This window comes from Pogona vitticeps, chromosome 2 (assembly GCF_051106095.1).
Source record: "Pogona vitticeps strain Pit_001003342236 chromosome 2, PviZW2.1, whole genome shotgun sequence".
NCBI lineage: Eukaryota > Metazoa > Chordata > Lepidosauria > Squamata > Agamidae > Pogona > Pogona vitticeps.
The window spans coordinates 148,802,433-148,826,778 of NC_135784.1; the positions used below are offsets into that span (position 1 = coordinate 148,802,433).

At 43.4% G+C, this 24,346-nt stretch overlaps 1 protein-coding gene across 1 annotated transcript in view; it reads left to right on the forward strand.

Moving 5' to 3' along the window:
* Nucleotides 1–24,346, forward strand: part of RGS9 (regulator of G protein signaling 9) — an 82,015-nt gene that overhangs the window by 20,987 nt on the left and 36,682 nt on the right. Inside the window, exons 5-9 of the mRNA XM_020806442.3 lie at nucleotides 2,006–2,057; nucleotides 3,572–3,630; nucleotides 10,784–10,860; nucleotides 13,153–13,234; nucleotides 18,671–18,733. Coding sequence (XP_020662101.3) covers nucleotides 2,006–2,057; nucleotides 3,572–3,630; nucleotides 10,784–10,860; nucleotides 13,153–13,234; nucleotides 18,671–18,733 — 333 coding nt within the window. The remainder of the gene's footprint in view (nucleotides 1–2,005; nucleotides 2,058–3,571; nucleotides 3,631–10,783; nucleotides 10,861–13,152; nucleotides 13,235–18,670; nucleotides 18,734–24,346) is intronic.

The following is a 24,346-nucleotide window of genomic DNA, read 5'->3' on the forward strand; positions in this document are numbered from 1 at the left end:
GCCCTAGCCCCATGAAGGGAGAATTGTAACAATATGTGATCATTAATGTTAAACATGATTTAGGGGCAGGTTTATATGTCAGCAGTTGTAAAAAAGGCGAGAGTCAAGGAGAAGTCAACATTGCCCCAAGGCATTTGCTATATATGAGGTAAAGGACAAGATAGTGTTCCTGGACTGGCCCTATGGGAGGTCCCTATAAAAAATCCCTGCAGCAGGCAGAAGTGAGCCCTTGCATTTGACTGGAGAAGCAGCAATCAAGAGAGAATATTTTACTCATTCCTTTTCCCCCATGATATCCTGGATCTAAACATTTCAGTTTCTCCATTTGTCTCAAGGAATGAACAGGGATTCAGCTACAGACGGAAAGCCAAATGCAGGAGATTTGGAACTATGAAATATTAGGTGAGGACAGAATCACAGCCGTGGCACACGGCTTCCCTCTTAAAAATAGCAAATTCCATAGTTTCATGTATCTAGAACCTAGACAAATCAATCTTTTTAGACCACAACTCCCATAATTCCGTAGCTGACATGGAACTAGCTACAAGGATCTGTAGTCCAAAATGCAGGTGTAGTCGTAGTCACAAGTCCTGGCAGTGCTTTCCTTTACCTCTCCTGAACCTCTCATCATAATATTATGAAAGGAGGAAGAAAAACTTTGTTTGATCTTCTTTCTCCACATCATGCATAATTTTATACACTGTCCCTTACTGGCCTTTTCTCTAAATGAAAAAGCCTCAAATGTTGTAACCTTTTCCTGTAAGGTAGTTGCTCTAAACTTCTTGGCAAATTCATAAAGCTGAAGGCTACCCATGGCTCGTATATATTGTCCCTATCAAGGCCTCTGAAAATCAGTTGCTGGGGAGCAGGAGTGGAGGGTGTTATTGACCACAAATCCTGCTTGTGGGCTTCCTGTGAGCATCTGGTTGGCCCCTGGAGGAAATGGAGCAAAACACCACATTGTTTTAGACTTTAACTTTCAGAAACCCCTGGCAACATAGCAGAGCAACAAGGACAATGGTAGCTGATGTTGAAAATATATGGAGGAACAACCATTGAGGTCAACAGCACTAGCCTGGCCTTTGTTCTGATCCATCACCGGGCTTCTCTTAGACTGTCACTGACGTCTATGAAATGTTCTAATCTAAACTATTTGCTGTTTGTTTAGGCGCATTGTTTCAAGAAGACGTTTTAGGCAGGTTATTACATTATTTATTTATATAGATTAGGATAACATGAGGACCAAACTTTATGAAATGCTAGTTTCAGAACAAGTTGGTGGTAAAATATTATCACTCCTGAGATAAATTCCTTAGAAGTTGATATAATCAGTTAGCAAATGAAGCCCCTCGTTCTGGTGATTAATCACTCCTTCCCTCACCCTACCCCAAGAAAACTAAGATTATTTGTGAAGCTTGTGTGGCTGGAGAAACTGCACTCTAGGATAAGCAAACTTTGTTTACTTCTTAATAAGGCTCTGCTTGCAAATGCAAAGCTGACATTGTATCCAATTTGTCTCTCCGATGCAAGTTACATTGGGTGCATACAAACCTGGCTCCCTATTTAGTGGCAACACTTTGGAAAACTGGACACACAGTGGCAACATCTTGGAGCAGACACTTTCCCATTGTTTCCATGCTCAATTTGGATGGGTGGGGTGGACCCTTGGTGCTCCAGCACTAACATGGGAAAAGGTTGTGCAGAATGAGCACTTCCGAACTCAGCAGTGGAGTGAAAATAGGGAGTACTGTACAATTAGATTCTCTAATGAATGTTTCTGTTCCTAGCATTTTTCTGTTTTATATCAGGTGTTGCTGATATAAAGTAAACAAGACTGTACATTATAAATTAAACCAAGATAAAATAGATTACAAGAAAACTGAATGTTAAAATAAAGACAAAAACTCAGTGTTTAACATAGAGGGCAACTGACAATGCAGCAAATGGTAGAATGGTATCATGATGGACAGTAAAAGGGTCTTTGTTTCTGTGTCCTATCTTACAGACTCCCTACTTTTGGCCAACCCAGCAGTGGGCAGCAGATGATACAGACTACGGTAAGTCACAGTGCTGTGAAAGCACTCCTGGCCTTCTCGATGAAGCCTCTCCAACCAATCACACAGTATTAGGCCTTTCCTAAGATTGTACAACTTCAGTAGCTGAGCGGATCACCTGTTAGAATTCCTCTTAATGAAAATAGAATCCATGCACACCAGAAGCAATCAGGCTGGCCATCCGGCTAGACTGGAAGCCTTTCACTCAAACCAAAATCATTTCAACACAAAAAAAGTATACGAACAAAGAAATCAGAAAACAAAGGGAAAACAAAGTCACTGGTTTCCCAAAGCTTGGCAGAACTAATGTATTCTCGAAGGCTTTCACGGCTGGGATCTGATGGTTGTTGTGGGTTTTTCGGGCTCTTTGGCCGTGTTCTCAAGGTTGTTCTTCCTGAAGTTTCGCCAGTCTCTGTGGCCGACATTTCCTGAGGATAGTAGTAGGAACTCTGGGACAGAGTTCTGACTCCTGTCCTCTGAAGACACCGGCCACGGAGACTGGCGAAACGTCAGGAAGAACAACCTTGAGAACATGGCCAAAGAGCCCAGAAAACCCACAACAACTTGGCAGGACTGCTATCTTTTAACATGGCACCAAAAATGATGCTAACCGTGACACCAGCTGGGCCATTTACCATTTGATCACCACGATGTTGCCACTTAGAAGGTGCTTTCACACAAACAAAAGAGGGCCTCTTCAGTATATCTCAATGTTTGGGTTTAATGTAGTATAAAGTAGCATCCCATGCTCCGAAAAGCACAGCGTATACCTGAGGCCATGCATGTGGGAGCTCTTGATGCTCAGTCTGCCTGGAAGTTGTTCTCCAAGGGACGCTGTTTCCTGTGCACCATGGCTCCCTCGTCATGCAGTTCTGGCAATGTTCACAATGTGATTACAGACTACCAAGGAGGAGGGTTGTGATGACGTGGCAGGACAATCCACATGGAAACAAAAATGCACAGGCAGATTTTTACATCTTTAAGTTGCTCTTGCGGCTGCAGGGCTGGCCTAAGGCATTTTGCTGCCTGAAGCAGAGTAGCAGATGGTATCACACACCATCCAGGCAAAGGTACATACAGTAATACCTAAAGCCAGCCAAGTTATTTTGGTATATGAGGTAAAAAATCTACAAGTGTTTATCTCAAAATTTGCCAGGATAACTATAAAAAGTGACACATTCAATAACTAATAGTTTGCTGCTCTTTCTCAGTACTCAGAATCTCTGCCTAAGGTGGCTGCCTCCCTCTGCTTAGGGTAAAGGTGTCACCGTCTGTTTGCATAGGTGAATTGAGCCGAGGGTGGAGATGCCGACACTTATGGTCTTGGGGCTGACAGAACCAGAGTTGTCACCACCCTCTTTAAAAAGCTATACAAATGCTTGTGGTTCAGAGCTTGTCTTTTAAAAAGTTACTGTTTACTAAGTCTGCTTACTCTTTTGTCATAGGGGCAACTGCCCATGTGTGTCTTTGCAGTTGAGTAAACAAAGTTTCTTTGGGTTTCCCTTTCCCACCCCCAGCCATCTACCTAGCCAAGAAAAATATTAAAAGGAAAGGAATTCTAGAAGAGTATGAAAAGGTAAGAAAGTGTTCTGTTTTCTTGTGCAAGCTTTTTGAGTCTACATCTTGCATCATGCCTGTGACTTACGTTTCTCAGTTTCCACTATGAATCAGTTTGCCAAATGATTTTCGTCATATCTTGCATGGAGCTCTTATCATTCCCGGCTAGCTCAGATTGGTGAGATCTTGAAATGATATGGCCTGCCCATAGAAATTCTATTCAGGTGCAGTGAAAGTCTTTGAGCCTTTGAAATCCGGTTTTTAAGATATTCATTGGTGATAAATTTGACAAGCAATCTAATTTCCAAAATCTTGCCATTTCTTTCTTCATCAGTCAACTAGATAATTAACTGAACTTGCCTTTCTGGATGGAAATTATTTAATTTCAGCTTAGATTTCTGAGAACTTCGCTATCAGAAGAGACTTAAATCCAGTTACTAGTCTCATCTACAGTAGACCCACTGGATCAGTGGCACTTATATAAGTGTTATTGTGACAAACCCAGACCTACTGGGATCTATCACACAGTTACTAAGCTGCCACCAACCATTCCCTATAATAAGTCACACAGACCAGGGATGGATTTTTAAACAACAAAAGAATAAGGTTTATTTTAAATACAAACAGGGTAAATAAAACAATCAGGTGAATAAAATAAAGTAACGTGGCTTATTCTCACACACACAAGCATACAGTTTGGTTCACCTAGAACCTTTAACTTAAAGCACAGACCCTGAACCCATCAGTTCTGGCTAACCCACAGACACCTGAACTTATCAGGTTGGTACTCTGACACACAGTAGTACCCTGTCAGACACCCAGACTCCCACAACAGCTTCTTCTTCCCCAGCTGCTGCTTCGTCCCAACCCAGTGTCTCACAGTCTGTCTCAGCATCCCCTCTTCACCACACAGGCATCACATATTTATACAGTACAGCCCCTCCTCCTGATGTCCCGCCTTCCACTCCCCATAGGATGGAACTTTCCCTCCAAACCCATGACAGACAGGTAACATCAGTGCTGTTATGTAACACCTCCCCTCTTTAAAAGTTGTTTTGTAGGGGGAAAGCTAAAAGTGCTTTTCACCAAAAAAAACAACCTGCATAAAATACACAACAACATTTATACATACCATATAATACTTACATATACTTACACTCCAAGTTAACCATAGCAAATATGCATTTAAACATTTTACCATATACAGTACATCAATTTACCTTTATTAATACCAACCAAATTCAAAACCAGGTACATTTTAACTTTTTGTTTTCATTATATACATATAGTCCATGTTCTTTCGCCGTCTTCAGTCTTCAGGTCTTCTTGATAAGGCGTCAGCAACACAGTTCACTGACCCTCTGACCACCTTCACTTCAAAGTCATAGTCCTGTAAGTTCAAAGCCCACCTCATAAGTTTGCTATTGTGGGTTTTCATCGTCTTTAACCATTGCAATGGTGAATGGTCAGTACACAGAATAAAATGTCTTCCCCAGATGTAAGGCTTGGCCTTCTGGATCGCGTAGACTATGGCCAAACACTCCTTCTCCACGGTTGCCAAATGTCTCTCACCTTTTTGAAGTTTCCTACTCAGGTAGGACACTGGATGCTGGTCACCATTCTCATCCTCCTGGCACAGAACTGCTCCTACCCCGCTGTTAGACGCATCGGTGTAGATGATGAACTCCCGGTCGAAGTCTGGAGCCCGCAGCACTGGATAGTTGATTAGCGCCTCCTTCAACCTCTGGAACGCCTCCTCACAGTCGTTGGTCCATGGGATGCGGTCATCAGCCTTCTTCCTCGTCAGATCGGTCAGCGGAGCCGCAATCTCGCTAAACCTCGGGATGAACTTTCTGTAGTAGCCCACCAACCCAAGAAATGATTTGACTTTTTTCTTGGTGTTGGGTCTAGGCCAATCACGAACAGCTTCTATTTTGGCCTCCAGGGGTTTTATCACTCCTCCCCCTACCTTGTGACCCAAGTATTTTCTTTCTGGGATACCCAGCTGCAGTTTGCTCTCTCTGCAGAGCCTAGGCCAAAGCACTTCCTCCCCTGGGTTAAAGCGCCTCTCCCTGCCTTCCTGGTCATCCCAAGCTTTCTTTCTGACCTTTTGAGCTGGCAGGGTCTCTGCTGCTAGCTCTAGGTTTCTCCTTAGGTCATTCATCAAGGTGTCTATGTAAGTCACAACGTCTTGTGGGTCACCCTGGGCGATCTGCCCCCAACCCTGCTCGATCAAATCAAGGGGCCCCTTCACCCCTTTCCCAAATAAAAGTTCAAATGGACTGAACCCGGTACTGGCTTGTGGCACTGATCGATAAGCAACCAAAAGGGATTGCAGCTTCTGGTCCCAATTGTTTGGATTCTCTGCCAAGAAAGCCCTAATCATGCGCATTAGAGTCCCATTGAACTTCTCAGTTACCCCATCACTTTCAGGATGATAGGCAGTGGCTTCCCTGAGCTTAATTCCACAGATTTGCCATAAGCGTTTCATGAGCTTTGACGTGAACGATGTGCCCAAATCTGTGATTATCTCTGAGGCAAATCCCATCCTGGACATGTACCCCACCAAAGCATCGGCCACTGTGTTAGTTTCGATGTTTGTCAAGGGTATGGCTTCAGGATACCTTGTGGCATGGTCCACAATTGTTAGAATGAACCTATTCCCCCTCTTTGTGGCCTTGGGCAAAGGTCCCACAATATCCACCCCTATGCATTTGAACGGAGTGTCAATCACAGGCAAAGGGCACAACTTTGCTTTGGTCCTGTCGCGGTTATTCCCCTGCCTTTGACACACATCACATTGTTTACAGAACTCCCTGATCTGCTTCCCTATGTCAGGCCAGTAGAAATTCTGTGTGATTCTCTGCTGTGTTTTGTTCACTCCTAAGTGTGCAGCAAACATGTCAGAGTGACCCCTTTGTAAGATCATGGGGCGATACTTTTCAGGTACCACTAGCTGACTCCTGATCCCATCTCCCCCTTTTGAGATATTCCTCAGGGTCTCTCTATACAGAATCCCCTTTTTCTCCAGAAATCTCACTGGGGTTTCAGGTGCTAGCTGGGCGTCAGTCACCTGTTCAAAACACTTTTGGAGAGTGGCGTCTGCCTTCTGCTCCTGTCCAAATCTGCTGTCTGTGGTTAAGGTTTCCACCACAGCTTCTGAACTCCCCTCTGCTTCCGTCTCTGGCTCATCATTACCCCCCTGAACTGTCCCTGTGGTGGCTTGTGAGCGTGTAATCACTAGCACCCGTTTCACATGTTCAGCCAGGTCATTTCCCACGAGCACGGCTGCTGGCAGAGTCGATGAAATTGCTAGGCGCCAAGCTCCCCTCCAGCCTTGAAAGTTGACAGGTACCTCAGCTACTGGCAGAGAGATTACCTGCCCCTCAATCCCTGCCACCTTCATGCTCTCATTTGGGATTATAAACTCCCTAGGGATGATATCTGGATGGCACAGGGTTACCTGGGAACAAGTGTCCCGCAGCCCCCTATACTGACGGTCAAGTATTCCTACGTCCACCCCTGCTGTCTCAAACAACTGAGAATCTGTTTTTATCAGCAAGCAGCGCTTTACCTCCACCAGAGGACCATTTTCCTCAGCCTGATCAGCAGAGGTAGCTGTTCCAGACTGAGTAGCTATGGCAACAGGCTCCCTCTGTGACACTGAGCCTTGCTCTTTCTGGACACAGAACACAGCTTTTGGCTTGGTCCCACTAGAATTCTGAGGCACCATTCCTTTTAGCTGCTTCAATTTCTCACACTCTGAGATCAGATGACCCTTTCCCTGACAGAAATAGCATTTTCTGGTGTATTTTGATTCTCTCTCCTCTTGTTTGGGTTTTCCCTCCAAATTCTGAGGGCTTGGTTTCATGCCTGAGGGCTTCCCTTCACCATGGGCCCCTCCCCCTTGCTGGCTTTTCCCTGGTCCCTGAGAGTACTTGCTGTAGGTTTCTTTGGGTTTACCTACAGATTTCCCCTCACCCAAGGGCTTTCTTATTTGGGAGATAAAATCCGCGATCTCTGCGGCTTGTGCCACAGATTTTGGTTTCCTTTCCCTCACCTGGAATTTCAATTCCCCATGCAGAACTGAATAGAACTGTTCCAGGGCTATCAAGTCTTTAAGCTGTTCATAGGTCTCTGTTCCCTCCTGCGACAGCCATTTCTCAAGCAGCCTCACCAATTGGGCCCCCACTTGGGTAAAAGTCTGTTCTGGCTTCTTGGTGAGGGACCTGAACCTTTGTCTCAGCTGCTCTGCATTTATCCCATGTCTTGCGAACACCAGTTTTTTAAACTCTGCAAAATCTTTCATCCGTTCCTCAGGCATCTCGGCATAAACCTCAGCCAGGCTACCACTGATTAAAGAACGCATGATGGTCATCTTCTCAGTTTCCCTCACTGAGAAGTCCACAAACGCTCTTTCCACTAAGGAAAAGAACACCTCAGGACAATCTCCCTTGTGGTACACAGGGAATTTCTTCAGGTCAGCTTTAGACAGTTGGCCTCCCTCAGAATCCCTATTGTTATTATTGTTCTGGTTCATCAGTTCCAGTTTTCTTAATTCAAACGCCATTTTCTCTCTCTCCAATCTTTCTTCTCTTTCCAATCTCTCTATTTCAAATTGCCTTTGTTTCTCTCTTTCCCTTTGCTCCATTTCAAATTGCCTTTCCCTTTCCTCCCTTCTTTCTCTCTCTAATCTTTCCTCCATTTCCCTCACCCTCAGCTCATGCTGTTGGGCTAGGAGTATTTTTCTGAGTTCTGGGTCCTGCTCTCCTGTGCTGTCACCTTGCACTGAGCCAAATTCCTCCTCAGAACCTTGGTCAATCTGGGGGTCTTTCACTTCACTCATTTCTGCTACTTGGCTTCGAGTCAAGGGCATAACCCCCCCCTCAGAACAGGCTGCTTTAAAAAGTCAAGCCTCAAAATAAAACGACCACTTTTTTCCTTTTTGCCTCAGAACCAGCTCTCCCCAGAGATTGCTGCTGTTCTTCAGCACTAAATTTGCAACAGTATCGAGTCAGAGCCTACCCCCCTCTGCTGGGCCTCTCAGCTGGCAAGCTAGCTCACTGTTGCTACGCAGTTTTGCCTCAGCGTTTTCCCGCCAAAATCAGGCTGCCTCAGAGCACCTTAATCTAAGTCTCCCCAGTTGGCACGTTCTTCTACTAGTGCACCTCCCCGTGAGGTACACCTAGAAGATTACCTACGCGCCTCAGACTGTCCCTGACTAGACCCCCCTTGCTCTGGGCACACTTGCCAAGGCTTTGCTGGACCGCTGGACAACTGGACCAGTCGTATCCCACACGCTGGACACCAATCAATGTGACAAACCCAGACCTACTGGGATCTATCACACAGTTACTAAGCTGCCACCAACCATTCCCTATAATAAGTCACACAGACCAGGGATGGATTTTTAAACAACAAAAGAATAAGGTTTATTTTAAATACAAACAGGGTAAATAAAACAATCAGGTGAATAAAATAAAGTAACGTGGCTTATTCTCACACACACAAGCATACAGTTTGGTTCACCTAGAACCTTTAACTTAAAGCACAGACCCTGAACCCATCAGTTCTGGCTAACCCACAGACACCTGAACTTATCAGGTTGGTACTCTGACACACAGTAGTACCCTGTCAGACACCCAGACTCCCACAACAGCTTCTTCTTCCCCAGCTGCTGCTTCGTCCCAACCCAGTGTCTCACAGTCTGTCTCAGCATCCCCTCTTCACCACACAGGCATCACATATTTATACAGTACAGCCCCTCCTCCTGATGTCCCGCCTTCCACTCCCCATAGGATGGAACTTTCCCTCCAAACCCATGACAGACAGGTAACATCAGTGCTGTTATGTAACAGTTATCATTCACCAATTTATTCAATGGAGGTATTTAATTGGAACTAGCAGTTGGATTTAGGCCTTAGTATTTAGACTTGTACAATATAAAAACACAGCATATGAGAGATGTTTATGGTTTTATGGATTTAGAGAACTGGAAGATGCTATCTACTGTGTACCCCTGTCTTTTCAGTGATAGAGTGAATATACATCTAGTATATACATCTAGTCGGCAGGTTGGATAGAAATGCTTAACCTCATTTATTTGTGAAGCCAGAGAAGCCAGAATTCATTCACAACCAGATGAACAGCAAATGTGGTTAAGATACTGATAGGACTGTGGTAGTTGCCTAATGTTGACACACTGCATGCAACTATTATTAAACAGCTGTTTCTGTGGTATATAATAAAGGCCAACTGATTGGCTAAGTCAGTGACAAGAAGCCTGTGGCTGTCCAACTCTTGTTGGATTTTGATTTCTACAAGGCCAAGCCAAAATGGTCAGATGGCAGGAGAGATAGTTCCTGTAGTCCAGTAACATCTGAAAGGCTGCCTGCTTCTCAGTCTTGCATTAAGTCACTGATCAATTGTCCTGCAAGGTTAGAAAGTGGAACTATTAAGTTGTTAGAACAAATGGCTTGCCCAGAAAACTGGCAACCATGTGTATGACTCAGTTGGCCTTAAGGCCCTGCCTCATCACCCAAAGTTTTTCCTTGCCTTTCCAGTCAGTAACATGGGTGGGGGAAACACAGTGTATCCTCTGGAAACAAGAAGTACATGACAGAGGAGGAACTCATGCCCTGGGGTGGGGGAGGTAGATGGGAGGCACGCATTGGGGAAGTGTCCTCAGGAAAGTCTGTTTTGCATTCTGAAGGTCTCTGGTTCAGGTCACTGGCATTTCCCTAGGCAGAGGTGAAAAGAACTTCTGTCTAAAACCTTGGAGAGCCCCTCTCCTTCAGGGTACACATTATGGAGAACTAGATGGAGCAGTGCTCCGATTCCGAATTGAGAGCTTCCTACTTCAGTAACTCAGCAACTGAGAACCAAGATTAGTAGCAACTCTTTGTTTCAGACAACATGTAGTTTCATTTGGCACTGCTGCAGCTTCCTTTTGAAACTAATGAGAACATTTATCTTCTAAATACATCTGTTAAAAGCAGATGTGTTGTTTTAAACATATACCACTGTAGTAGTTTATGTGAGTAATTAATCTTGGTGAAAAATCTTATCAGTCTAAAGTCTTCTATGATTATTATGCTCAGCCATTGGCTGCAGCACTTTATCACATTCTCCCCTTAGAGAGCAAAAAAAATGACATTGTTTTTTTCCCCCAGGAACATTATAACATGTTGAACCAAAAAATCAACCACAAATGGGACTTCATTATCATGCAGGCCAAGGAGCAGTACAGGTGAGATGTTTCTTCACATGGTTTTGTTTTGGCTTTCTGCTCTGAGTGACAGAATCAGGGCCAGCTACTATCAGGTTCTTTGTAAAAGAAGAATTCTGCCCTTCTCTCGGAAAAGGAACTATCAAAGGTTGTAGGTCACCACGATCGTTAAACCAGCTTGCAGCTGCACTCAAGTAATTCCTTTGATGGCAGTTTGTATGGTCTCCTTGAAGTGTGTTGAACTCATTTTCTGTCATTTCCATTTTCTGTCTCTCCACCCAATCTCACTTTGTAAATAAGGGTAGGTGACTCCGAAATCCATACGCAGGGAACATTTTCTTCCTTGTTATCTCTCAGTAGCAGGTTTTGGAGTTGATGTAAAACAGCAGTTCCCAGTCGTAGGTAATCCAAACGTTCTTAGGCTGCAGTTCCCATCAGCTCTGCTGCCCAGGGTTTCTGGGAGTTGCAGTCTGAGAACACCCGGGTTACCCAAGGTTGGGAACCACTCCTGTGGGTACAGGCCAGGGAGTGCAACCCTGCTTTGAAGCTCATCTTGACGGTAACCAAGAACATTAAAGGTGGCCTTAATCTGGGGTGTGGGGAACCTTTGGCCCTACAGACGTTTCTGGCACTGGCTCCCGAGATCCTTCGCCACAGGCAAACAATTCTCAACCTCATATCCTTAGCTAGAAGAGAGGCATACCAACCCTAAACTACTTCTGCACAGGTTGCTATAAAGAGGACTGATTTGTCATCTTTATAGATGCATCCTTTGAACTATAAAGAATGGCCTAAATGTCAATTACTGTTTTTGCCAAGGTAAAGGTAGCTATATTAAGGTATTGTGTCCTTCGGCGATTCAGTCATGTGACCACACATTGTGTAGAAAATGATCTGGCATAATGCAAAGAAAGATAAAGCAATAAATTCAATTCAGGTGTTATTAGCCAAGTAAGAGAAAATGGTTTAGGTAAGGTTATTAAATTAAAGTCAAAATGCATTCAAAGACAATGCTGCCACCGGTATCATAACGCAATGCGCACGGGAGCTATGGGTATGGGAACATTTCCATTTAGAAGATGGGTTGTGTTTGTAATTGGGATAAATGGTAATACTATAAAGTGGTCATTTTCTTTATCCCATTTCACCCTGATCCTACCCAGATAATGATTTAGATTACGTGTGGTCAATCTTAACAGCAGTGAGGGCCATTTTGTCAAATTTTCTGGCAGCCAAAGGGTCGCATTCCCAAGGGAGAGGGGCTAAATAGGGAAGGCGTGGCCAAACAAGCTAACTGGAGTATGGTATTTCGTTTTTTTATTAAAGGTTGTTATAATGGTTTTCTGTTAAATGAAAAATTGTGTTAACGAGAAAAGATCTAGGTTTTTTAAACTTGTAAAAAAACTACTCATGTTCTTTCTGGTATTGTCCCCCCCCCCACAGTTTTTTTTGTTTTTGGTATGTGGGACTTCATGAGTCTTAGAAGGACTCAGCACGGAAAAATGGACATTCTGAGGAAAAAATATGGTAAAGATTTTTTTTAAAGAGGTGTGTGCTGAAGGCATAGGGAGCCAACAGAAAGACCTCTGGGGCCTCCCAGATTTTGACTGTGTAGTAGTTATGTGCCATCAAGTCAATTCCAATTTGTGCTACACTAACAGGCTTTCTGAGGTATATGAGATACTTAAGGAGTAGTTTTACAAATGCCATCTCCTAGTGAACGTCACCGGTCAATCAGGAATTTGAACCCAGATCTCCTAAGTCAGACCTGGGCAAGTGCAGCCCAAGGGCCACATATGGCCCGCAAACCACTCCTGTCCAGCCCACGGACAGTTTTGAACATCAAAACCATTTATAGCTTTTTGTCTAAAGTTGATCAGTTGCTGATTTTTAACATACCGCAAAAAAACTCTTTAGTATTTGTGAAGATTAACAAGTTTAAAATAAAAACAATCATAACATCACTATTTCATTTAATTTTAAGTAAAGTTGGTTTGGCCCCCAAACACAGTTCAGATTTTTCATGTGCCCCCCCCCCTAAAAATTAATTGCCCACCCCTGTCCTAAGTCCTAGTTCAACCCTCTGTCTGCTCCATTATACTAGCTCTCTGGAAATCTTTCTGTATCCTTGCTTAATCCTACCATTCTTTGGGTAGCTGTTCTGTCTGTTTCTTTGTGAGCAAGAGTAATTCCTTTTATCATTGTTTTGTCATTTGGCTGGAATGGTAGTCAGAGATGTATAAACCAGGCACAAAAAGGCAGGAAACGCCTACTTTGGTTTGTTAAAATATAACTCTCTTGTTGCCTCTGCAGGACAGGAAAAGAACGAAAGAAGGAAGATCGGTACGCTTTGGACTGTCAGGAGAAAGCGTATTGGCTAGTGCACCGGACACCTGTAAGTGAGGAATAAGGCTCACAGTGCCTGCTAGACATGACACCTGTCTATCACCTCAAATATCAAATTGTATACCCCCTAAGAACCAGCTACATCCCAATCCCAATCACTCTGTATCCCAATCCCAAAGAAGGGCAGTGCCAAAGAATGTTCCAACTACTGGACAATTGCACTCATTTCACACGCTAGCAAGGTTATGCTCAAAATCCTCCAAGGTAGGTTTTAGCAGTATTTGGACCGAGTACTCCCAGAAGTACAAGCTGGATTTCAAAGGGACAGAGGAACCAGAGACCAAATTGCTAACATGCGCTGGATTATGGAGAAAGCCAGAGAGTTCCAGAAAACATCTACTTCTGCTTCAGTGACTACACAAAAGCCTTTGACTGTGTGGACCACAGCAAACTATGGCAAGTTCTTAAAGAAATGGGAGTGCCTGACCACTTTATCTGTCTCCTGAGAAATCTATATGTGGGACAGGAAGCAACAGTTAGAACAATTTATTGGTTCAAAATTGGGAAAGGAGTATGACAAGGCTATATATTGTCTCCCTGCTTATTTAACTTATATGCAGAATACATCATGTGAAAGGCAGGACTGGATGAATCCCAAACCAGAATTAAGATTGCGAGAAGAAATATCAAGAACCTCAGATATGCAGATGATACCACTCTGATGGCAGAAAGTGAGGAGGAATTAAAGAACCTCATAATGAGAGTGAAAGAGGAGAGCGTAAAAAATGGTCTGAAGCTCAACATAACCCCTTCCCAAGATGATGGCCACTGGTCCCATCATCCCCTGGCAAATACAGTGGCGTCTCGCAAGACGAGCGCTCCGTTTTACGATGAAATCGCATTACGATGAAGTTTTTGCGATTGCAAAGGCGATCGCAAAACAATGTTTCCTATGGGGGAATTTCTCTTTGCGATGATCGGTTCCCTGCTTCGGGAACCGATTCTCGCAAAACAACGATTTTCCTACAACTGATCGGCGGTTTCAAAATGGCTGCCGGGTTAAAAAAAATGGCTCCCCACTCTTTTCTGGGATGGATTCCTCGCTGCACAGGTAGCGAAAACAGCCGCACTATGGAGGATCTTCGCTGGACGGTGAGTTTCAAGCCCATAGGAACACATTAATTGGGTTTTAATGCATTTCTATGGGCTTTTTAATTTCGCTTTACGATGTTTTCATTCTACAGCGATTTTGCTGGAACGAATCAACATCATAATGCGAGGCACCACTGTCCAAGGGGAAGATATGGAGGCAGTGACAGATTTTACTTTTCTGGGCTTCATGATCACTGCAGATGGTGCCAGCAGCCACGAAATTAAAAGAGCTATGGTTTTTCCAGTAGCCATGTATGGAATTGAGAGCTAGACCATAAAGAATGCTGACCGCCGAAGAATTGATGCTTTTGAATTGTGGTGCTGGAGGAGACTCTTGAGAGTTCCCTGGACTGCAAGGAGAACAAACCTATCCATTTTGAAGAAAATCAACCCTGAGCACTCACCTGAAGCTGAGACTTCAATACTTTGGCCATCTCGTGAGAAGACTCCCTGGAAAAGACCCTGATGTTGGGAAAGTGTGAGGGCAAGAGGAGAAGGGGACAACAGGATGAGAGGTTGGACAGTGTCATTGAATTTGACCAAACTCCGCAAGGCAGTGGAAGACAAGAGGGCCTGGCGTGCTCTGGTTGGACCAGACTTAGCGACTAAACAACAACAAGAACCAGCTGCTGGGGAGCCTGGGCAGAAGGGTATTATTGGATAGTAATGTTCGTAAACCACCCACATGGGCCAGTTGAACTGTGTATAAACATATTCAATAGATAAATAAATAAAAGTGTGCTCATTTCATAGGCATCTGGTGATTCACTATAGCAACAGAATACTGAATGAGATAGGTGTCTCTTCTGATCTAGCTGGCCTTTTCCTTGTGTTCTTAAAGTTCTAACCAATATGTTTAAAAGACTATTGTTAGAGCAATAATAAAGCTTAATAGGCCATCCTGGCTCAAGCTGGTGCCCTCTAGATGCTTTGGGCTTCAGCCTCTGTGATCTGTAACCATTATACATGTGAGCAGGGGATGACAGATGTTGTGTAGCCCAAAATATCTGGAGCACAGGATGTTTATTGATTGATTGATTTGATTTGATTTGATTTGATTTATACCCTGCCCATCTGGCCTATAAGACCACTCTAGGTGGGAAAGGCTATTATAGATCATAATTTATTCAATGAATGTTGAGAGCCTCATACATATATGTGCCTGTACATAACCACACAAAGAGACATGCAGTACCCGAAAAGGTACAAAGGGCTCTACGGTTTGTGTGAGTGGTTTCATATTTGTTTCTAGGTCACTCTGAATGAAATATACTTGGTTTATCTGAGAACACTGATTGCTACTGCAAGTGCAAATGTTGTGCAGTGTGGGTGTATGGCTCCACTAGAAATAGAACTTGAGGATGTCGTGAATGGCTTTCTCCAGTGATTCTGTCACCCAGAGTCTTCCAAGACTGTAAGGCACCCCCAATTAAAATAAATGGCATGCCTCATTCTTGTCTGTTAAAAAGGATTGTTTGTTTATTTCTTTATTCACCATCTATCTTGTCTTTTTCTGGAAGCTGAGACCCACAACAGCTTGCAGCATGATTTTTTAAAAAATGCATACAAATAAAAGCACAAGAGGTTCTAATATTATAACACAATTAAATTAAGCAAGGTTTACTCTAGTGTTTCTAAGAACAGAAATCACCTGCCCAAACCCTATGTTTCTGCATTCAGCATTGTTATTTTGTGCCTTATGACTGCATGAAGGCAGTTTAGAACACTGACTTGTGCAGAGGCACATCAAAAAGACTTCTCTGAGGGCAGATAATTTCCTGTTGGGCGGGACTGTAGGTTCTGTTATCACCTCAAGCAAAATTTCAACAAAATTATCCCCAGATTGTAAGGAGTGGGACTGAAAGACAGAAAGGCCAGATAACAAATAATGCAGAGCTGCGGCATCCATTTTGAATTGGCAATTCAAGGGCACTTAGCCTCTAATCTTACACCCCATACTTGGGAGTAAACTCTATTGAACTTTTAGGAATTGCTGCTGACAAGTAGGTGAGGACAGCCATTTCAGTATGAAAACAAGGTGTCCTTCTTCCTACCTATGAGCAAAGGGAGAAGTGAGTCACACAGGAAGAAGCCGAACACTGCACCCATATCCGTTGAGAACTGTGCATGATGTCAAAACCAGAGATGTGGACATTTGGCCACTAGAAATCAGCTAGCATAGTTTTACCCCAGTGAACCTAAGGACTGCAATTGCAGTTGTTTCTGCGGGATTGTAATTTTAACTCTTAATTCACACCAAGCAACAAAAGCGAACCATTAATCCAGGGAATCGGCCTCCTTGTTACCTCATTCCCTCACATTGATCTTCCATGCCTTGAGGTGCTCTTGAAGGGTGCCTTTGGTAAATCTTTCATGCTGGAAAAAGACCCCAAGCTGGGTAGGCGGCAAACACCAAGCTTCTGTTATTTTGGAGGCACTTCTGGCAGATGCCAGTGGGGTGTTTCCTGAACAGTACCACACTGATCACAGCATGCCGTATGGCACTGACACATGCCAAGAAGCTACATTCCCTAATCCCAAATCATAATCAAAGATCCACTTTTAATTGTGCACGCTGTGTAAGCAGCCGGCTGAGAACCCAGCAGTTAACAGACAGAGAAGGTATAAGCCTCCGGCAAATGTCAGGCTGTAATTGGAACTTCGCTTGGGGGTGGAAAAAGTACCATCTGTAGCAAAGGCCTGAGTGCCACAGCCACCCCTTTGGTCCCAGTTCATCCCCCCTGCTGAAGCTTCTTTGATCACACCAGAGTTGTGCTTGGATCTTTCTCTTTCTTGAGCAGTTTCCTCTCTTTTCACCCTTTTAAGATAGCACTGGCTGGGGTTTAATTATTGATGGCCAGACTTCAGCAGACAGCTGATCAAAACTCAAGTGTGCTCAAAGCAGATGCAATAGCAGCAGTACCCATCTGTTTGCCATATCAAGGCATCCCTTTACCGGGCAGCATTTCCTCTGTATATGACCTAATTCCACGTGCCATGGTATTGCTAAGACTTATTGACCAACAGTTCCCTGGTCAAATCCCCCTTCTTGCAATCCCTCCAACACACCACTCTCATTGTGAGAAGGGAGCACCCAGGGGAGATGAGCAGGGACCACGGTTCAGACGCAAAGCAGTTCCATGGGCTCCCTGGCTTCCCAGCCCTGGCTTCTCTGGGTGCTCCCTCTGAGTGGGCACCCACTAGAGGAGGCAGGCCTAGTAAGCTGGGCCGCCCACAGAACAGCTGCGCAGTCAAACTGCTGAACTGTGCCATACTGCAGAACCGTGGTCCGTGCCTGTCTCTAGATGGGAAATGTGGAAGACTGACTGAAACCATCTCACTCCCTCAACACCTGCTTCGTCTCCCAGACTTTGAGATGATCTAGAGCAGTGGTCCCCAACCTTGGGCCTCCAGATGTTCTTGGACTGCAACTCCCAGAAGCCCTCACCACCACCTCTGCTGGCCAGGATTTCTGGGAGTTGAAGTCCAAGAACATCTGGAGGGCCAAGGTTGGGGACCACTGATCGAGAGAATTTGACACAATAAGGAAATTCCCCAATTTAGGCAGAGAGAACCATTGTGCTAACCTAGAGGAGGTAGCTGCCACCACACCCACAAACTAACACTGCCAAAGAAAATCCCAGTGGCTGGACAAGGCTAGGACTGGTTTGTCGTACATTCCACTCTCCCGGTCAAAATGAGACAACTTGCTTGAAATAATTTTGCAGTGCATTTAGAGAAGAAAGGAAAGAAAGGAACAATTCAAAAAGATAAAAAGGCAAAAGTTCAAATAGTGACAAGAAATGGGTTTTCAAAAGGTAGGAGCAAATGTAGACACTGACTTACAGCATTCAGCCAGGAAACATACCAGAAAATAATAAAAGCTTAGCTACCCTAGTTACACCCCAACCTGAGTGGAGAACTAGCATATTTCTGAGCATGCAAGGAGTGCAGAATCCTGGCATTGCATCTTAAGACAGTAAATGGACTGTGGGCCTAATTCAAGAGTCAGACTGAGTCCCTTCAAGCAGGAGCGGAGAGAAGCATGGCTCTCCTCAGAGACATGCTAAGCTCACTCAGAGATCTTCCCATTCCACTGCAATCTACTGTGCTCTCTAAAAACCTGCTTTGGAGGTCTGGGAAGAATTTCGACACTTTTGAGAGCTGCGGGGGGGCGGGGGGGGAGGAAAGGGAAGAAAGTTCTGCTATGCCAGCACTGTAGTGCCAATACATTTGGACTGACGCCATAGATTTTAATAGTGCATTACTGTAAGCTGAATTTAAAATAAATTCTAATATATGTTGTTGTTGTTTGTTTGTTATTTGGTAATAGCCAGGGATGCAAGATACACTTGAGTATGGCATAGACCGTGCAACTGATCCCCTTGAAAACAAGGTAAACTAGGTAAGTTTCCATTCTTCTATTTCTTAGCATTGCTCTATTTTTGAATGATGACAAATGGGTGGCAGACCATTAATACATGACTTACATTTATAGGAGTTTTTCTGAAACTCCTATACATGTGGGAGTAGAGCAATTGTTCCCAAACTTGGGTACCTAGATGTTCTTGGACTACAACTCCCAGAAATGCTGGACAGTACAGCTAATGGGAAAGGCTTCTGGGAGTTTTAGGCAGAAAGCATCTGGGGACCCAAGGCTGGGAACCATTGGAATGGAGGGAGGAAGACAGTTCTCAATAAGACCATGTGGGCTGGGAGGAGTGGGGTAGAATAGATTTCTCCTTCTATTTGTACCATTGTCCAAAGCGCATTGTCATCCTCTTTGACAAGAACCAAAATTTAAAGAGATCTATTTATTTATTAGTAGAAAGACAGTGTATAAAATGTAAACCAAAACATAGCGCTTCCAGCAGCTTACAAATTTTTAAAAGAATAAAATAAATACAATAATGTTTACCTCAAAAAATGATAAAATCATATAAACAAGCCTCCCTGTGAAAACCGTTAAAATTAATCAAATACATTAAAAAGCATTAAAATAAACCAGAGATACGAGTTACAAAACAACACAGCAAGGCACTTTCCTTTCTGTACATGAAGTAGAGCTGAGACAACCTGGAAGAGATGTATATTTCAGGTGAGTGAAGTGTAGGGGTGTGTTAAGGTGCCTGTAGGTGTATGTCTGTGAGCAGGAGTTCCCAGAATTCTGGGGAATTCTTGGAGAATTCTGGAGTCAGAGTCCAAAAAATTATAAATGGCTGTGTCTTTTTTTAAAATTGAGCAAAGTCTGCCATTTGAAAAGCTGCCAGGAGACAATCCTCTTTTTCTTTCTTTCTTTCTTTCTTTCTTTTTTTGACATTACATCAAGTTGAAGCATTGTCCAGACCTGCTCTGATTTAAAGAATCACAAAAAGGATTGTTTAAGTTGTAAAATATATTTATAACGTTGCATTTGTACATGTAAATTAGCATATGCAATTCATTGCAAATATGTGTCCTCTTTTGATTTTTGTTTTTGCTTTTCCTGATGATGTGGAGGTAGCCACCCCATCATCAATATGTTTTCTAGAGCCTGATCCCGTCATGCCTTAAATCATTTGTTTTCCACACACAATGAGAAGAGTGGGCTAACTTTTGTTGTTGCTGTTACTACCTGAAAGCAGTAGACTGAAGGAGGAACTATTCAGTGGATGGAGGCTCTTCACAAAACCCAGAATTATTATTTTTAAAGTATTCGTGAAGGTTTTCACGGCTGGGATTTAATGGTTGTTGTGGGTTTTTCGGGCTCTTTGGCCGTGTTCTGAAGGTTGTTCTTCCTGACGTTTCGCCAGTCTCTGTGGCTGGCATCTTCAGAGCATGGATAGAGTTCCTACTCCTGTTCCTCTGAAGATGCCGGCCACAGAGACTGGCGAAATGTCAGGAAGAACAACCTTCAGAACACGGCCAAAGAGCCCGAAAAATCCACAACAACTATTATTTTTAAAGTCTGGTTTCTGCAAGGGAGGGGCCTTGTCCTCTTCAGGCCATCCCTTTTCTGGGATTAAATTGATGATAAAAGAGTGGGCCTAGGCCCTAGTGAACATAAACTTTTAATAAATACTGAATAGGGCTTAAGAGAAGAAGTGTTAGGGAGAATAGATTTTAAAGAGACAGAAGAGCTATTAACTGCAATTGGAAGGACACCCCCAGCCTAGTTTCAGTGCTCAATGAAAATTAGGTCCTATTTTGGGTGTAATTTTTGGTACGATTGGTTGTGGGTACTGTACATTCTAATCATTTAACATTAGGCAGAAATAAGGGAAATGGAAAGCCAGACAGTTGAGGTGATCTGATATGTGGAGCCCGGCAGGACCCCTGCTGAAGGTGAAGTTTAGAGGTCAATTGGTTTGAATGCAAAGTCCTGCTTACGGCAATTATTTTCTTCCAACCATTCCGTGTTTCTCATTTGGGTAAAGGCTCTCACCCATTTCAGCTGCCAGAGGCAGGTAATTGCCAGGACCAAGTGGGCTTGGTTGCCATGGAGACCGTGAAGAAGAACTAAACACTACACTTTAGGACATACCTTTTCACTGTAACAGGAGGTGGTTGATATGCCTTTTTTGAAAGGGAGAGAACACTTTGTCAGCCTCAGGAAATGTAAAAGTGTGTGTGTGTGTGGAGAGTTATCGAGCCAACTTTTCTTCTTACAAACTAACAGTACTACAGAGAAGGTTTTCATTTTGAGAGCTATAGAAAATAAAAAGCTACTATCACTGGAACTGTTCACATGCATACAGTCCAGAATCTTCAAAAAGGGCTGTATTCAGTCTTTTCCCCCTTTCTGCTAATAAGATGGTTGTCCCTTTAAAAACATCACTAGGTGAGCACTCCATATCCCACAAGTCTTAGAGGAGAAAACCCCCTTTTAATTAAGCAATGATGCAGACTGGAGAGGGAGGTTGATTAAAGAGGATTTTCTAAAGTAAATAAGAAACCTCTTTACTGTTAAAAGATGTTATGAGAGAGGAGGTAACAGATTTTTAAAGAAATAGCAGTCCTGTTAAGTAGTGGAAAGCTAATCTGATTTGGGGGAACAGAACTGATTGATTGATGGGATCAGTTGTTGGGAAAACTGCCCATAACAACAGCGACTGATGACTTGAATGCTGGGAAATGGAAGCTCCTCAGCATTTGGCACATTAATGGGATACAACATATCTAACTTTCCCAATAGTAGAGATGTGCTAGCAGGGAAGGGATACTTGATCATACATACATGACAGTTTTATTCCATACCTGCAAACAGAAAGTCATGAGGAAAAGCCTCCTGTGATTGTGCATTGGTAAAGGAGGAGAAGGAAGGAAAGCAAACTTCGTTAGTAGTTATTGTCCTCCGTTACCTACAATAACCAGTGTGACAGATTAGGATTCAGGAGACCAGTGTTCACATTCCCATTCCGCCATTGAAACTCACTGAGGGTGGCATGGCAAAATCACTACTTACCGTATCTTTCGCTCCATAAGACGCACCTCTCCATAAGATGCACCAAATTTTTAGGAGACAAAAACATGAAAAAATAATCTGTTTTCTTCTCCTAAAAATTGGTGAGCCTTATGGAGAGGTCCATCTTATGGAACACACCCTAGGACCCTTTGGAGGCTCACCCTGCCCCCCAGGGTCAGAGGGGGTGAAATCGCCACCTTCTGGGACTCTTCTGAAGCTTCCCAAGCCTCAAGAGTCCCTGAAGGTGGCGATTTCACCCCCTCTGACAGCCGGGGGGGGGGAGAAAAAGTGCGTCTTATGGAGCAAAAGAATACGGTAAGTATCTCACATACCTTGAAAATTCTATTAGGATCACTGTAAGTTGGCTGCAACACGAATTTATTTTATTTACTTATTGATTGATTGATTTGATTTATATATGCCTAGAGATGGGCATGAACCTCAGTTCGGGGATTCGTGCCAGTTCGTACGTGTGTACATGTTCCACAACCTCCCTGGCTAATTACCCACTCATCAGTCAGAGCATGCTCCTCTCCTCCTCCTCTTCTTTGGCTGTTCGACTAGTCCCTGGCAGGAGTATGGGTTTGCCTGCCCTGCGTCCTTGTCTGAGTGGGCGATCAGCCAAGGATGTGAGGCAAGGAAGCCCATGTTTCTGCCAGAAACTGGTTGAACAGCTGAAGAGGAGATGGAGAGGATCGTGTGTTGGCTGGTGAGTGGTGGATCAAGCCAGGGAGGCGGGGGAAAGGGTCACATGGCACTTCTGGTTCCATGTACAGTGGTGCCCTGCATGATGATGAAATTGCTTGACGACGACTTTTTTGTGATTGCTATAGCGATCGCAAAACGATGGTTCCTATGGGTTTTTTTCGCTTTACATCGATTAGGTCCCTGCTTTGCGGACCGTTTGTTCACAAAACGATGTTTCCGGCTCCACAAAATGGCTTCCTTTCACAAAATGGCTGTTTTCCAGACAGAAGCTTCACAAAACAGCAATTTTAAACAGCTGATTGGTGGTTCTCTATGGGTGATCTTCGCTGGACGATGAGGTATTTCCTGATTGGAACGCATTAACCAGTTTTCAATGCATTCCAATGGGTTTTTTTTCACATGACGACGATTTCGCTGTACAGCAATTTGGATTATCGTCGTCATGCAGGGCACCACTGTATATGAATCAGCACAAACTTCTGAACCAAGGTTCGTGCCCATCTCTCTATATGTCTCATTAGTACAATGCAGTGTTCTGGGCAGTTCACAGGCACTTAAAGGCACTTAACAACAACCACCATCCTAAAGAAGGGAGAGATAGAAATTGTTATTACAGCTGATACCAAATGCAAACTATGGATGGTATGACCGAAAATCTGTTGAAGAATTCCTCTTCTACTACTGCACATTAAAAAGAGCTCAGTTTTACTCACTGCCACAAACACAAACATGAAGCCCTACAGATTTATAGACTGCAATTCCGATGAGTGCAAGCCAGCACAACCAAAAGTGAGGGGTGATGGCAGTTATAGTCTGAGAACTTCTGGAGGACATCAAGTTGTTCATCTGTGCCTCTGTGCATATTATATGAGTATCACTTCAAGTTGAGAGGCTTATTAGGGGAGTGGCATAGGGATTATATAAACATCAGAGGATGTCTGATAGCAAAAGGCCAGTGGTTAATTGCAACTAGGTTAGACCAAATTGATTGGAACTTGGTAAATCAATACTAATACAAATTTTATTGATTTGATGGGTCTCCTCTAGTTGAAACTAACAACTGGATTTTTGATCATATGTTTTTAATTGAGGTTTCTAAATAAGATATTCAGTCTTAGGGTTAGACTTTAACTAACACTACCATGTTTTTTTGGATTTTATGTATTTATGTGTAGTTACATTTCTTCTTTATTCTACTTATTTTTGTTTGTTTGTTGTACACCTCTCTGATCCCCAGAAAGGAGCAACAGCGTGAATTTTAAAACACACACACTGAACAATAGAACACCCCAAGGACAATGACAAGGGAGTGATTTTTCTTGTATTGAGAGATGCATTTTCATGAGCCATGTATTTGTGGATAGAGAAAATAATGGAAAAAAACTTGTGAACTTCCTGAACCAATTTTAATTTATTTAATTTATTGGACATTTTGCTATTGTCCTCAATAACAACAATATACTGTTGAAGCCCTGGCTAAGGGAATGTATGGTGACAATTAGAGATGGGCACAAAGCAGAAAAATAGTGATTCATTTTGATTCATGCTTAGCCAAGATCAGTTAATCACGAATTACGAATCTACATTTTTTTTCATTTTCAAAATTTAAAACCCTATAAAGCACCTAGAGACACCACATTTGCAGGCAAGCTTCACCTAATATTCCTCTGTAAGGCCTGTAAGTTTGGTGAAGTATGGAGTTTGGATGTCTGAGTTTTGGATGCCCACAAGGACCCCCCCCCCGGAAAGTTTCCCCCAGGCACCTAGAGACACCAAAATCATAGAGAAGCTTCTCCTGACTCTCCTTTACAAACCCTCCATGTTTGGTGAAGATAGGGTTTTAGACATCCAAATTAT